Consider the following 16,247-nt stretch of genomic DNA (forward strand, 5'->3'; position numbering starts at 1 on the left):
ACACTGGATGACTGATTATGTACATTCATTCTCCAAAAGATGCAATTTTTTAAGAATTTTCATTCCCTCTAAGTTATTCAGGACAAAACACAATATGCTATGCACGATTTTAACTTCCTGTGTGACCACAGGCAGCCTTTCAAGCTGATACGCACTTCCTCAAAAATGTTCACTCTTTACTACAAGCATGAGATTAAAATCAAAAAACATATTTTACTGAAGGAAAGCCTCAAAACTGTGATATGTTTTCTCATGACAAAAATGTTTTACCAGTCATCAGAACAAGCCTATGTACTACTTTTCTGATGGAAATAGTTATCTTTGTTTACAACATAAATACCTTTGTATGGAAATGCGGCTTTTGTCAAAAATTAAAGAAATGAAAACGTACTTACGTACATAGTCGATAATTAAACCACTTTGTGACAGAGCCAATTCTTAAGCAGGGCCAATCATCATTAATATACAAAAAGAGTGAAGTATCTGAAGAACATGTTCACCTCAAGCATAATCATGAAAGAACCAATTTTCTCATGAACTTCATTTCTGCATTTACCAGAAAGTTAAAAATTGACCAAAGTAGAACAGAAATCAGTTCTCATTATGAAAATAATTTCAGTCATAACTAATTACTGGAATTAAGCGTTAATAACAATATAAGCCAAATCATAACTTCTACTATGGTTCTGGAATATTTGATCTTTAATAACTGTAGTACTTAGGAACCTGTTAATAATAATTCTTAAAGTAAGTATAATTTAATTAAATTTCTGGTTTTCACGGCAGTGAGTCCGAAGATGGCTGTCTTCTGGGTTGCTGTGCCATGTAGTCTGGTAGAAGTTTACCAACATTTCAGAGGTGCATGCTGCAACCATCATCAGGGTGACTGCCCTGATGTTAGGGGCAGCAAACTTTTACAAAACTACAAGGTGCAACAACCCAGAAGACAGCGATCTTCAAGCAGAATTTAATATTCATGTCTGCTGTATCATGTTAGGACAATAATATGAATGAACAATCTAAATAAACCAAAACTATAAGTTGAGAATTAAACTGTCAAGAACCTGAAATTTTGTAAATGTGTTGCATCCCACACAGCTTCACCTTGTACCAAAGTTAGTACACAAGAAACTTGCTCTTCAAACAAAGAGTAGGACTTTATACAAAACCGCAACTTTCCTATGAATAAAACAACATTTTTATTATTTAAAAATGCAAAATAATGTTATTTCTGAAGGTGTGTCTGAATTTAATCATTTTAAGTAATAGAACCAGTCAGCCATTTGAAATCCAGGGAAGAAACAGGTCATGTGAGAGGCTGCACGGAAAATAACATTCTATTCATACTAAAGACATTTAAAGTCATGAAATGGAAGTCGTAGGTTCAAAGCCATCTTAAGTGTTCACAGTGACTAAAGAATTTGTTTGGCACTAACAACAGAGACAATAAACACTAAAATCTAAATATGAGGCAATCTAAACCACAAATTAATGAAGTGATATTTTGTTTTCTAAGTAGGATGAAATGGAGACATTATGAATTCTTCTTGGGCTATGTAAGGTAATTTAATAAAGAAAACAAAAACATTTTGAGAACCATCTTTGTCCTCAGGGTACCCTGATGACAAGGACGAAGATGGTTCTCAAAACGTTGGTGTTTTCTTCATTAAACCACTTTACATGGCCGGTAGCCTGAGAATTCATTATACTTAGTTGCTGTGAAAGCTTCAGATCATACATTGAGACATATTCTCCATAAGAACACATTTTATAATACATGTATGCGTTAATGTTTTTCAGAACTGACATATAAGATCCAACAGTTTTAACTACGAACTCATTATATTTCCTGTAATGTAGGATGGATGAATACAATGTCCACTGTAATTAATAACACACTTTGTTTCTGAGATAAATAAGAATAATTGTTCTCAAATGAATATTTATGTATATTTTTTCACCTCAATATATGAATAATTTTGAAACTTTGCAAGAGCTTCTGATCACAATTATTTTTCCTAGATGATTTGGCGTGTACTGTTCTCTGTATAATGAAAATAATTATAAGGCAATAAATATCACTTCCAATACAAGAGTAAATAAATAATAAATACACAGAAAACAGTCTCAGATCAATTAAGCGAGATTCTATAGTCCACAGCCGATACATCATTCGTGGTAGCACTGAGGATTTTGAATTTAAGAAATGAAGACACATTATTAACTATTTCACTGTGGAGCTGGCAATAAAGAATGTGAGACATGCTAGCAGCATTTCTGCAGAACTCTCATTCTTGTGAGTTCAAACTTCATGGCCTTGCCAGTCTCATGTTTCTGCAACACTATCTTTCTGGAAGGGTAAGACATCTGTCGACAACATGCAGAAGGTTTCACTTATATTAAACATACATTTTCTCATAAGATGTCACAAAATAGGCTATACAGCTTTGTTTTTCAAGTAGTACCAACTTGTAGGCAGCACTGTCACGCAGTTAAGTGGTCGCCGCGGCTTCTTTTAGGCATAAACAGATTGGAGATTCTGAATCTGAGGGTGAATGTAAGGATGGAAGGGAGTCTAAAAAAATATAATTAAATTAAAGAAAGATGTTGAAATTTATTTATGCAGCCAAGGCACTATGTAGAAACAAAAATTATAAAGCAAGAGTTAAGGAGAATATTACCACTTCTCTGACTTCCTTAAATTTGTGCATGTGTGTGAGAAATTACTTTCTGTGCTACACATTGGACTATTGCTGGTTTAAAAAAGGCCGAAAATTATTGAATAACAAAACCTTGTTGTAAATATTCACAGTTTTAACATAATCATTAAGTACAATGGAAGACTTCCTACAAGTTCTCATTTACTGAAACGCTATAAGAATATACAAATGAAATCAAAGTACATATGTTTCTAGTTCGTAACAACTTTTAAAACAGGTTATGTCAGCAATCTTATTTAACTTCCACTATAATCATAGAGTGGGGAAGACTCATCATGACTAAACTTATAACACTGAATATTTACAACTATAACTTTAGTATTTCAAGTCATTGCACTATTATTTTTACTGCACACATCTCCTCATTGTACTTCAATAGTAGCTCGCGTTTATAAAGCTCATCTTCATACTATGGATATAACGCACAAAATAAAAAAAAATAAAAAAATAAACAGAATACATTTCATTCAACATGAAAATCATGCTTTCATTCAAAAATCAGTCTTCAGGCATTTTATAGACAAGACTGGTAAGGTGTACTCTCTGGAGTACACAAAGGTATTCTTCACGTAACATCAAGTAGGCCATTGTTGCATTTTAAGTCGTTCTTGCACTGTTATTCCCGGTCATTGTCATGCCTTAAGTCATTACTGCATTAATCTGATCCCAGACAAATTTTGCACATCCTCCAACAATAATCTAAGGTCATTCTTTCATTAATGTGATCAGAGGTACCAGTGTTGCACAAAAATGGTACCCTTGGATCCCATTGTTGCAAAGAATGTGACAGACGTACCCATAAGGTGTTCTTTGCTCGCGTTACAGCAGGAAAACATAAAAACTATGATTTTACACCCTGTGTAACATGTGTTTGTAGACTTAGCACATCTCTGGTCATTTTGTTATATTGATAATAAAGTAAAAATTTTAAAATAAGAGGCGTTTCAAAGATGACATTTGGATAATCCTCTGCAGACTAAGGGAATTAGCATTATAAACATAATCATTAAAACAATGGTGCAAAAATATGAGCACAGAGTCACAAAAACAAATTGAAAAAATAAAGATAAAAAAATATGTTTAAAACAGAACAAGAGTCTCTGAATTAAAAGACTAAGCCAACGAGATCTTGAGCACTGAAGCAAGATTTACAAAAATCTGTTTTGTAATACAATGTGAGAAGACATTTGTATGCAATGAATTTGCACAGTGTCACAAATGTTAATGACTGGCTTCTGAGAGAAAAGAAAATCAACTCAGTCAGCAAATTTGTTCAACAGAAGTTACCAAATATGAACGAAATGAATTACGACTTTCAGACTAAAAACCATGCAGTGGAACAGCAGTGCAGTATTTTTAGTCTTCAAACAAAAGAGATTGGTTAAAGAAATATGTTGCTGAGAAAGATGTTCAGCTAAACCAGAAATCTGACCAAAACCTGAATCCACGTCTGACACGAATCATTTTGTTTCATATAATAATGACATCGCCGAATTGGATCAAAACATATCAGATCACATACCAGAAAGATAATTGGATGTATACAGTCTGAATAAAATTGAAATTGTAATTATTGTGCACTTTAATAATGTTGAAACATTTTGTCCCTGTCTCTTAATTATCATCAATACAATGTTTTCTCATTTTTCATGAAGACAGAACATCAAGGCATAAAAATATTAGTTGCCTGTGTAGGTTTCCCAAAGTTACAAGAACGTTAGTATAGGTCTAAATAAAAAGATTGGAGATGTGTACTCTTTGAAGTACACTGACATTCAAAAGGTGTTCTTCATGGCACATCATATAGGTCCTTGTTGCACGAATGTGATCGGTGGTTACTGTTGCATCTTTGGCGACCCAAGGTAATTTTTGTGCAACAATGTCATCTAACAGTAACTTTAGACATTTCTTGCACCAATGTGATCAGAGGTTCCTTGTTGCACAACAATGGGAACCCTTAGAACCACACAGTTTGAAAACAGGTTCTAACAATCCCATTGTTGTGGAAAATGTGACAGATAGACATGGATGAGTCCACAGAGTGTTCTTCGCTCATGCTACACCATGTAACATTTACATCATTCACATATTTTGGAAGTCACATATACAGGTACCCCAAGAAAATGTATAGACTTAATAATACAGAACATTAACCTTCAATCTCCATGTGTTGTGTTTACAAGTGGAACTTAGTGTAGTCTATACTTAACAGATAGTACCGCAATAACTTTTCCCATGATGCAATTGTTTAGTTTATTAAAATGTCTTTATTTCATGCATTGAATGTATGTATATGTTTTGTAACACCTGTATTATATCTCAATAAATGTATTATAAGTGATAGTCTCGCAACATTCATATAACTGCATTTCAGACCCGTCAAGGACTGATGAATTATTTTTACTTGGAGATGATGTGGGGATATTCTGAAATGGCAGTGGGCTGGAGGGCCTTGCGAGAAAAATTCTGTAATTAAAAAAAATTGCTATAAGATGTTACAAATTGCACTGAATGAATATAATTTATAGATACATCAAGACACATCACCAGTGACCAGACCGACAAACATTACTTTCTGATCCCTGCCACAGAGTACAAAAATCAAATTTTAAATTCCTTAATGTAAGTTCCTTAAAACTTAAAAAATTGTGGTATACACAACTGTACCATTTACACTGTCTGGTAAGATTCCCCTGTGTTATGGGGTATAAGAATGTGTAGCTCGTCTCTGTTAATTCTGACCCTTCCAAATGATTTCACTTGTGATAACCATTTGACACGTCTCTCATATTCACGCATATAACACTGGAAAATTGTAAATTGTCACAATCACCAGAATTAGTGGCATCCATTAACTTTAAAATTCAGTAAGCACAATGAAATGTAATGGTTTAATCTTCAATTTTTTTTCACCATTTAAACTGGAAACTCATAACAGCACAACAGAAAAGGTTGATCATAACCCTTACCCAAATTTCAAGTATCAAAGTTGACTGTTTTCATGAAATAAATACAAAGTGAAATGCAATGCAACAAATCTGCTGTTTACAAAAAAAAAACTATCTGGTGTTTAAACTATGTAGCCATATGGGAATAATTATGTGTAATCAGTACTTTCTTCTATTAAGAAAGAAGCTAGTACCGAAATGACATTGCACCTAATAAAATAACCCTTTAAAATATTGAAAGTGGCTGAAATTTTACGTATGAAACCACCAACATGCCTGCATACTGTCTGAGCTATTATTTAATTCTTTTATAAAGAAATTATATTTCTGTTTTTCTTGTGCATGATATAAAGATGCAAATACAATGTAACATTGGGTGTAGCTAAAAATAACCTGTACACGATATCATCAACCAGGTTCATGAACATTACCGCTTCTAGCATCCCTGGAGTGTTCAGTATTAACTTTCACATTAAGTTACTGAGACCTACATCAGTCAAGTCTCGTTTCTTACACTGTTTTGACAGCGACCACTGACATCAACATTTTTTCAAACCACGTTTTCATTCGAGAATAAACATAATAAAGTTCATTATTTGTACTTAAGCCACGGCCTAGACCAAGATTTTATCTAGTATCTTAAACATTATTTCATACATTTCAAGATTTTATTGAACATCAGACATCAATTACAATTATTTTTATTGGCTGTGCAGTGACTTAGGTACAAATATTGTTAACTGATGGTGATTATTCTCTAATACAAACATGTTTGATAAAATAGTTTGGATTAGTTTTTGTGGTTTTGGGAAAACATTGAAATCTTTGGTAACTTCCAAAATAATGTAAGATGTGACGAACTCATCGATATTAAACGATAAGCTTAGGATTCATGTCTCAGTCCACAATTCAGTCTCAGTTTAAAATCATTTAATGATTTCTAATCAATGGAAGAGATTACCAATGAACATGATAAGTTGGAGCATGTCACATATTTAGCCATATTCAAAATGTGCATATACTCCACAGAAATATATAAATATATAAACCATATGCCACAGACTTCCTATCATGAACACAACGAAGCATTACCAGCCAGTAACACAGGCCATCATCTGTTACACAATACAGTTTTAGTGTTAAGCACGTTAATTATCTAGGCTCGATTGCATTTGAACACTGGACTCTAAAAATCACTTATTCTTCAGCTCATGAATTTCCTTTCAAACAGTCTTGTGACTAGGCAGGGCAGTGCAGATATGGACTTGTATTTAAGAGGAACCCAGTTAAAATCTTGGCATTTTCATCAGGTAACCTGACTGAATTTTGCAATGACTTCCCCTCAGTCACTTCAGGTGAGTTCTGATAAATACATCGCAACCGTGTCTTTCTAAATCCTTAGATATCCACCATTCATAACCAATGTTCCATCTCTACAGTAAATCAGATACCTTGAATAACACGGTTTCAACTCGGGAAACTTTAGTTGTAGCCCTACTATTCTGTGTATGTACAATATAACCTTTGCAGCTGAAACAGCACCAATAAATAACCTATGAACTTACCCGCGTGTCACAAGTTTAGTTCAACACCAGGTGTCTCTCTAGCTGTTCGCCAAATAATTTTCGGTGTCACTCGTAAGGCAATGGTAAAAATATTATTTTTCTTTTTTAACTTCACAGTTGTCATCGAGTGAATGTAGGCAATAGAACACACCATATAAAGCCAGAAACAGCTGATACGTTAAGTGTTCTAGCTCATGCAAAATACTGAAGTCTACCATCTCACAGCCTTAATGTAAGGAGGATAATCATAAATGTGGACTCTGGCGTAATAGGCCAACCAACCAGAACTTGACGAATATTAAAGAAAGGGAATATAATGGATAAGTAAATCACTATTCACAGATTTTGAAAAGTGCTGTACAATATTTAAATTAGAACGCGTATAAAATATAAACACCACAGAAAATAATCCATGAATTCTCCTAAGCAACAAAGTAGAGATGATAGATTGTAGTTAATGACAACTATACTAATAAGAATGTTTTACTTATCACCATCGGAGCGTGATGCTGACCACTCACCATCTAGTGACAAGGTCAAGAATGAATAGGAGCTACGCCTCCACTCCCCCCAAGCGCCTACATGGTGTATAGTGGGACAGCTTTATTTATTAATTTTTACTTATCACCATGTCTCCTAAGTCTCTAAATAGTACTAAATATTCAGTGGATATTCCTCTGCTCTTGAGAGTTTAATCCTTCAGATATGTGGATTATTTTAACTTACCATTCTGCATGGTATTTGGCGCGCACACAAGCAGCGACTGACTTAAAGCTCTTAACAGCTCATAACTGTGCCAAAATGTTACACCACTATGTCAGGCTTGTAATGTGTATTTTTACGAACAAGTAAAATGTGAATCGAGTTGCATTCCTCGCTACAGTAAAAACTGCACAATGAGAGTGCAGCAAGCAAGCTAGTAGTTGGTAGATGCTCGTGGTGTTGCAAATTTTGTTTTGTATGTGTAACATTTGGAACCCTGAAAACCTGTTACCCTAGTCTAATGTGTTCGAAAGTATTATTACAACTTGAAAGTGTCACTGCTCTAAAACACTGACATATTTTCAGTCTTCCATGTTGAGAAACCAAATGGGCTTCCCCCATTCTAAAATGCAAGCAAAGTAAGAAAATAAATGAAAAAACTTAAAAAAATAAATTAAACTTTACAGTTCCATAGCCATTACAGACATGGCGATTAAAAACAAATGAATTTGGGCTAGCACGCAGCTCACGTGCACTTTAAGTAAACGTGCTACCAAGCCATCACAGACAACATAAGGGTACCTTGCATTACGAGATGCACCAAGCAACGATGAAGATGTGAAAAATAAAACTGTGTATTACAAGGAAATAGTATTTTGTCAAGGAAGTCAGTGCAGGGTCCACTGCCAAACTGCAAAAGCAGAGCTGATTTGGAAGGTAACGATCAACCAGGCTCCCTTGTTAGTGCCATGGGCTGATGATAAAGGCTGCCATACTTATACAGAATCACCAGAGATGAAAACGTTGGCCAAGTATGTCTGTCATTGTATAATCGATACATGGCGTGAAGTGCCATACATACACTTAAAACATGATTGTCTATGCTTTTAAATGGTAGGAATTGTTCTTTATGCTGTCAGAGGAAAAAGAGAATACTTTTCACAAAATTCAGTGGCTCTTACTGGTTATAAACATTGTGGGTCATGCTAGATATTTTTGTTGTAGGAAGAACAGTGATGATATGTTTTCTGAGGTATCTTATAGTAATTCATTAATTTTGTTCATAACTGGTTGATCTTTGGGGCACGATTTAAAATGTGAAAATTCAAACTAAAAAAGTATTCTTATATTATTATAAATCTTATGGGGTAATTTCAGTAATATATAAACGAGTCCTCACACTTATGAAAGTTGAAGAGTTATTAAATGCAGTGCTTCAATAGCACCAGCAGCACCAACATTTCACAATCAACTTCTTCTTCTGCTTTTTTACTAGTGAGTTTTCTATATCACTAACATTTTAGAAATTTTGAGTTTTGATATGTGAGGTGCTAACAGAAAATGTAACACTGATCTACTGTACTCCAAGTTAGGACAGCCATAATCAGTCACTACATCCAGCCATTAAAATTCTCAATACTTCAGGGACTATAAGAATTAATCAACTTTGCTGCCCCCCCCCCCTCCCCAAAAAAAAGCTGTAACAGCTGCAATATGTTTCTATGTTTTGTGGCATAAGCTGTTCCAAAAAAAAAAAAAGGGAATAACTAATTTCAACAAAGCGATAAAATGTTACTTTTCTTCAGAAAATACTATAAAATACAACAATAAATGGCTGTCACAAAAGCCAACTCCTTGGCCTATACGCAAATCAGGTACCTCCAAAATACGAATCGGACAAAACCTGCTGAGACAAAGAGAATATTAGAACTGTGAGTGTCTTGATCGCTGAAGGAAATTACTTGCAGCCCGGTGTTCAAAGTCAAGAACTCTTAATGCTCCACAAAGTTTAAACAATGTCTGTAGGGTATATGCACTTCTTTGGATATGTCGTAAAGACACTCCCACGATAGATAAAAACTTAAAAGAGGTAAGAGCAAGTGTGTGTGCACCGAGACAGAAGCAAAGAATGTACATCAAGCGACCATTTTTCTTCTACTGGATCAGGTATGATAGGAAACGGCATGTTCACAGCAGACTAGAACCCTCAGACACACAGATAAAAACAATACGTCAGACATTTAATTCGTTAACAGTGACAATATTCCTCCACCTCTTTGGAAGCACTCGCCACTCGCCACTCTTCGTGGCATCCGGCACACTCCTTCCATACAAATACTTGTACATTGCATTGATAAATAAAATGAAATATTTTGTGTATGTATGTGCTCTGTTTAATTTCCAAAATGATCTACTGGACTTGATTTTTCCCCAACAGGATTTTTCAATATAACTCTCAATATGTCTGCAATAACGCAGTCAGCCTAGAATTGTCTTCTTGCAAAAAGCTTTCTGCAAACCATTTTCCTTTCAGTTCTCAACGCGTTCTCATTCTAACGATTCAAATCTATCCGTTCATGAGCTTGCCAAATATAATCAGTTATAACAAGTACAGCATAATACTGTTTATAAACAAAAAAAAAAATATTACTGGCACCAATTTATTAATAACCAGACATATATATACATATAATATATATATTTACATTTATATTTATTACTTCAGCATGATTATTGGCAGGACCACGCGACCTTACACAATGGACCAATATCCTCCAGCCACAAATATCTTTGTATATTGTGGAAACTTACTTCTTGTCAAAGAGTGGGAGTTTTGAACGCACCGCACCTTCACATATCATCAACCTCTGCGTAGCGGTAGCATTCCTCTTCACACATTTCTCTCCCTTTGCCGCGTTGGCTTGCGTGTGTGTCGGCCCCATTAATTGAGACTGTTGTGGACTTCCTGATGATAAGTTCGTCCCTGTCACTTTTTCCAACGACTTTCTAAGCAGAGCAATTTTTGATGATCGCATCGCATCATTCAGACTTGCACCTTCCATTCTTCGAGCAAAATCCATCGGTGAATTCCTATTACCAAAGGCAGCAGCCTGATGAAAGAGCATGTCTCTTTGGTGTTTTGAAGGGACTTGTGATTCCTGCAAGTCCCAAACTGAAGAAGGCGTGCTTTCACCATCCCCTAATCCTGGGTTACTGCCACCATAATTACAGCTCTGCTTCCTTTCAAAATATTCAACGATCTTGCTAATCTGCTGAGGTTGGCCTCCTATACCACTGAAACTTCTGTCTTCCCAGTAAGACAGATCTCCCCCACCCAAACTTGAAATATCTTCTGAACTGTCTGTATATATTGACGACGAACGTTTAGCAGCAAATAAGAGTGAATGATGTGGAGCACTGCGAGCCAGAACACCACTAGTCGCTCCAGCAGTTGCCAAATCATCCAGGTCTCCTAGTTCACCGCTGCCAGATCTCAACGAACTCACAGTTGTTGTCGATACAGCCGAGTCATCAAGTAAGAATAAGGACGAAGCCGCCGAAGACGAAGAGAGTGTTGCAGTTGAAGCAGTATGGTGGCTGCGTGTGGATGCGTGTATTCCTGGAAACTCAGATGGCGATAATAAGTCGCCGGCCGTACAACCGAAATCTTCACCGACACTGCTGAAGAAGCCAGATTCACAGGAGCCACGACGTTTTAAAACAGATGACGGAAATCCCAAACTGCCTCCATGGTCTTCAGACAGCAACAGACTGGGGTCTGCAAGGTTGAGACTTGAAGAACAGACTCTCTGGTTTAGGAGCAAAGGATGCTGCAACTGGACTTGAGGTAGCTGAAGTAAAGTGGAAGATGTACCTATTCCCTTTTGAATTTGTTCAGTCTTTGAATTACACTCACTGTTTCTGAATAAAGGATGTGTAAATAATGAACTAGCTGCCACGGCTTTACATTTCTTCGATGTAAATGAACCAGAGGATCTTCTGCAAGCAGAGTCCTCTGAACAATTGAATACTGATTTCTTTGGTATTTTCTCACTACCTTGATTATCTTCACAAGAGGACGGCTGTTGAGGAGACAGACTTTGTGTTAACAATGGAGGTGGTGGTACTAGGCTGGAATTTGTTAGAATTCTTCTACGCATCAGAGTCGGAGATGCTGGCAAGGACAAGGGCTGCTGAGCGAGTTTGCAAGAACTCAGTACTGTTGTGTTCACATCTGAACTCAGAGGTGACAAAGGCCTTTTCTCATCCAGGGATGAGGAATCACTCTTTGCTGACATACTGACCGATGGGTCCCCGGTCGGTGTGCTGGGGGGCGTTGGTCCATAGAATGGAGATGGCAATTCAAAACAAGATGAGAACAGGTCTCCACCAGCACCAGATGTGTAAGTATTTGGACTTACTCCTTTATTAAGACCTCCCAATATCTTCTTCACACCCCTGAACTGCGACAAGGTTGCAAATGGATTTGTTCTTGAAGACTTGTCTCCTGCTGACATCGGTTTATAATGCGGGTCTTGTTTCACCATGCTCTCTCCAACATGTTTGGGGGTTAGAAGCAGTGTGTCTGTTGACTGTTGTCTTGGAAGCACAAAATGACAGCGTGCCTTATCACTTGGTGCTGTATGAGGAGAAAACACCACACACCCAACATCTTCGGAGAGAGATCGTCGATGATTTGCTAGAAACAAAGAAACACGCAGAACACATCAGTTTAACCAACTTTAAATAAAGCAGAACATGTTATTTAAAATGGTACGATCATTTATGTGGAAGGACTGCAGTTGCCTTGTCTTACACACACCAAACAGAATGCCTGAAAGTAAACTTGTTCCAATTATCACGTGAAGGAAATGAAACCACTCACATTTCTTGAGCTCGGATTTGTCCCTGTTCTCCAGTAAGGCCTCTGCTTCGGCAGCACTAGTCGGTATTACTTCTTCACTGTGAGCTCCCAAACACGACGCCATCTTGACAGTCTTCTCATCTGATCCCAAGCTGACACACGACATCAACCGTTTGTCACTGCCACTTGCATCCTGCTGCTTATTCTTCTGATAGTCACATATTATCTGATCCAAACTAGTCACAATTTCTGCGAACGACGGACGACTCTTGGGTTGGAACTGCAGCAAGACAGCAAAAATACTTTTTATTTCCCAAAATCAACAACAGTCATGAGTCATCTAATAAGTAGACATATTTCCAAAGTCAATTCTCTACTACTTTGTACGCCTGTGACCTAGATGTTCATTTACTGGAGACAATTGCAGTAAGTAAACTGAATTGTAAGGATCAAAATCCTTTTTGGGAAGCTAACAGTTGTTCAGCTAGCCAGAATATTCCCCACCTTGAAGATCCATTATCATATTCATAACAGCCCACTAATTATTCCCATCTATATCCGGGTCTCCCATGTGATTTTTTTCCCTCCGATGAAAATTCCTTTTGTATTTCTCAAATCTCTCAAGCGTCTTTGATGCTCTACACATCTTTATCTTCCTCAATTTGATCACCCTAATAATACTTACTGACGGATACAAATTATGAAATGTTCTCCATTCTCTTGCTTTTTGTTTTTTGAATTCTTTGCACAAAGTGCACAGCAAGAATGCATTATGGGCTAGTCATGCCTGTCCATCCATCTGCCCGTCTGTCCAGTCAATTCAATTCGAGAACCAGTGGATAGATTTGGATGAAATCGGATGTGGACGTTGCGCTATTCTGTACGACCTCAAAATCGTACCTTTGAACATACTACGAGCGGTGATAACAAAATGACAATTGAGGAAAGTCATGTGGTATACGGTGAAGTATTGTGATCTGGTGGCCAAAGTGAGAACTGTTGAACAAGGCAGATTTAAACCCTCCAAATGCACGCTGCAAAGAACACATGCGGAAACTACGTGTATCCGGTATGGTGTACACTTGCCGAGCCCATTTTCTCTCCTACAGCTCAAAAATAATCTCTTCAGCATCCTCTTCTCACACATGCTCAAGGCACGTTTTCCCTTAGAGTGAGAGATAAGTAAGATTTGAGGTTTTCACAGTGATGAGTATGAAGATTGCTGTCATCTGGGTTGTTGCGCCGTGTAGTCTGGTAGACGTCCACAAACGTTTCAGAGGTCAGGCTGCCTCTGTCATCAGGGCGATTCAACGTTGGTGGACATCTACCCGACTACACAGCGCAACAACCCAGATGACAGCAATCTTCAGTGAGAAATAAGTTTCATAACCATTCAAAACAACAAGAGATGGGAAGACAAAAGGATCCAAATCAAACTGTACAAATACATGCCTCATCGGCACAGTATTTGTTATGTAGCATGAATATTTGTTGTGACCCAGAAACTTTCATTCATTAATCATTAACAATGTGAAAAAATTAATGGAATTCTTAATGCCTTAAATATTGGCATAGTTACACTGCATTCTAAATATATCTGGATCCAGCCTGCCTCCTATCCACTGAGGAAATCAATGAAGGTAAACACAGTGAACCAAATTTCCATTACGAGCCAAAGTCTACAAACAAGTACAGCCTCACCTTCAAACTCCTGTAGACTTTCACAACATTCTGCAGAGTACTGCAAACTGGACAGGAGGAAGAATCATTTATTCAAAGGCAAGTGGAGTAACAAAGATTCCACATACCAATTTTATGCATAAGAAATATAAGATTACTAATACTTCCACGACAGATGGCTATTTTCTTAGTTCCTCAAAAAAAGCTCATAAACCAAAATGGTCGCCTGTCCCTGACCTACATGCACTTGGACAAATCTGCTACATCACTCATGTGACCATGACACGATTCAAAATGTGAAGCGGGTATAAAACATATGGGCAAGGTTATGCTACAAAAACTCTCAGCCACCGTTTCACGTGTACGAAAATATACGAAATGCATAATTCGATATATAATATACTCACAGTGCAACAGGAAAATGCCAACTTCAGGAAGTCTGGTGGGCAGGGACCACACATCTCACTGAAGGCAAGATAATCTAGGCCGAAGTTCTCGGTTCTTGGTAAAATGTCTGGATCAGCCTCCACTCTGGCTATTAGCTCGCAGAGAACAATCCCATATGAGAACACGTCCGATTTCTCGTCGTACCACTGACCCTTGAGGCACTCTGGTGACATCCAATATGGGGATCCCACTGTGGGTAGCCTGTATCCACACCTACAATATACACCAGACGCTGACAGTTGTTCATCTGGGCAAAATACCCCACTTTTTATGCTCATTTTCATGTTTACAAAAACCTGCAAGAGGATCCTATCCTGAGCCATATGAATCCAACCAACATCCGCATACCCTACGATTTTCTGATAACGTGAAAAACAAAGTTACACACCCACACAAAACAACATTCAAAATTAGAATTAATCTTTACATATTAAGATAAATCACTATCACTCCTTCTCAATGAATCTAAATGAATCTTTACCAATATCAGCTGGTATGGCAAATACAAATTAAAAAATGGTGCACAATTTCCAATAATAATCAGTAAATATTTGGTTTAAACACAAGAACAACACAGATTACTAACTACAGTGTTACGTAACATTTAAAAGTATCATAATACACACGCAATCACAGAAACCCACATGGCACATTTGGCTGCATATTTTTACATTATACTGTAAAAAACACAAACTAATTCTCTAGTACAGTGGAGTGTCGCGCTGTATGGAGCAGAGACTTGGACACTCAGGAAGAATGAACAGAAATACCTGGAGAGTTTTGAAATGTGGTGTTGGAGAAGAATAGAGAAGATCAGGTGGACGGATCGAGTGACCAACGAAGAAGTATTAAGGAGAGTCAACGAGCAAAGAAACATTCTGCAGGCGATTACACGAAGGAAAGCTAACTGGCTGGGACATATTATGAGAAGGAATGGATTACTGAGTGATATCATCGAAGGCCAGGTTGAAGGAAAGTGAGGACTGGGAAGAAGATTGATACAGCTAACCGACGACCTTAAACAAGGAAAGAAGATGATGTTCCAGGAATTAAAGCAAGAAGCCGAGAATAGGGACAACTGGAGAGCTCTTTTTGGGCAGAGCAATGGACCTGTCGTAAGACAGAACACTCAATAATAATAATAACAGTACTGTACTATTCAACATTATCACTTCTGCTGGATCATACAATTTATTTTAATCAACATCACTACATTATAAAAGCAAAAATTAGCCAGTCAATTCCAGTCTCTCCATGCCTGTCTTCAGAGTGGCCCGTTTTCATAACTCTCGATGCATTATTTTTTCTCCTTGCTACGACTCAATGTGACCTACTTTACCTAATTATCCTATCAATACCAGACGAAGCCATGACAGTTCAGGCTGTGGACTGGAAAGCTGCAGTTTCATTTACATTTTCAGTTTCACTGACAATTTTTTCCATCTTTACTGCAACCAAGAACTCGTCTAGTGACCCACTCAATGGCAATATGGTTTCTGAAGATGGCTGTCTTCTGGGTTGTAACACTTTGTAGTCTGAT

General features: G+C 37.2%; 1 protein-coding gene across 1 annotated transcript in view; it reads right to left on the reverse strand.

Annotated features, from left to right (window-relative positions):
* Positions 1-2,594: 2,594 nt before the first annotated feature.
* The window catches only part of cdi (serine/threonine kinase), a 74,111-nt gene continuing 60,458 nt past the window's right edge, over positions 2,595-16,247 (reverse strand). The window contains exons 6-8 of the mRNA XM_022057755.2: positions 14,668-14,920; positions 12,602-12,860; positions 2,595-12,415 (exon numbers count right to left, since the gene is read on the reverse strand). Of these exons, the coding sequence (XP_021913447.1) occupies positions 10,524-12,415; positions 12,602-12,860; positions 14,668-14,920 (2,404 nt within the window). The 3' untranslated portion in view covers positions 2,595-10,523. The remainder of the gene's footprint in view (positions 12,416-12,601; positions 12,861-14,667; positions 14,921-16,247) is intronic.

The sequence above is a fragment of the Zootermopsis nevadensis genome, unplaced genomic scaffold (assembly GCF_977971745.1).
Source record: "Zootermopsis nevadensis isolate Lab colony 2312 unplaced genomic scaffold, Znev_1.0 Znev_ptg000020l, whole genome shotgun sequence".
In the NCBI taxonomy this organism is placed as follows: Eukaryota; Metazoa; Arthropoda; class Insecta; order Blattodea; family Termopsidae; genus Zootermopsis; species Zootermopsis nevadensis.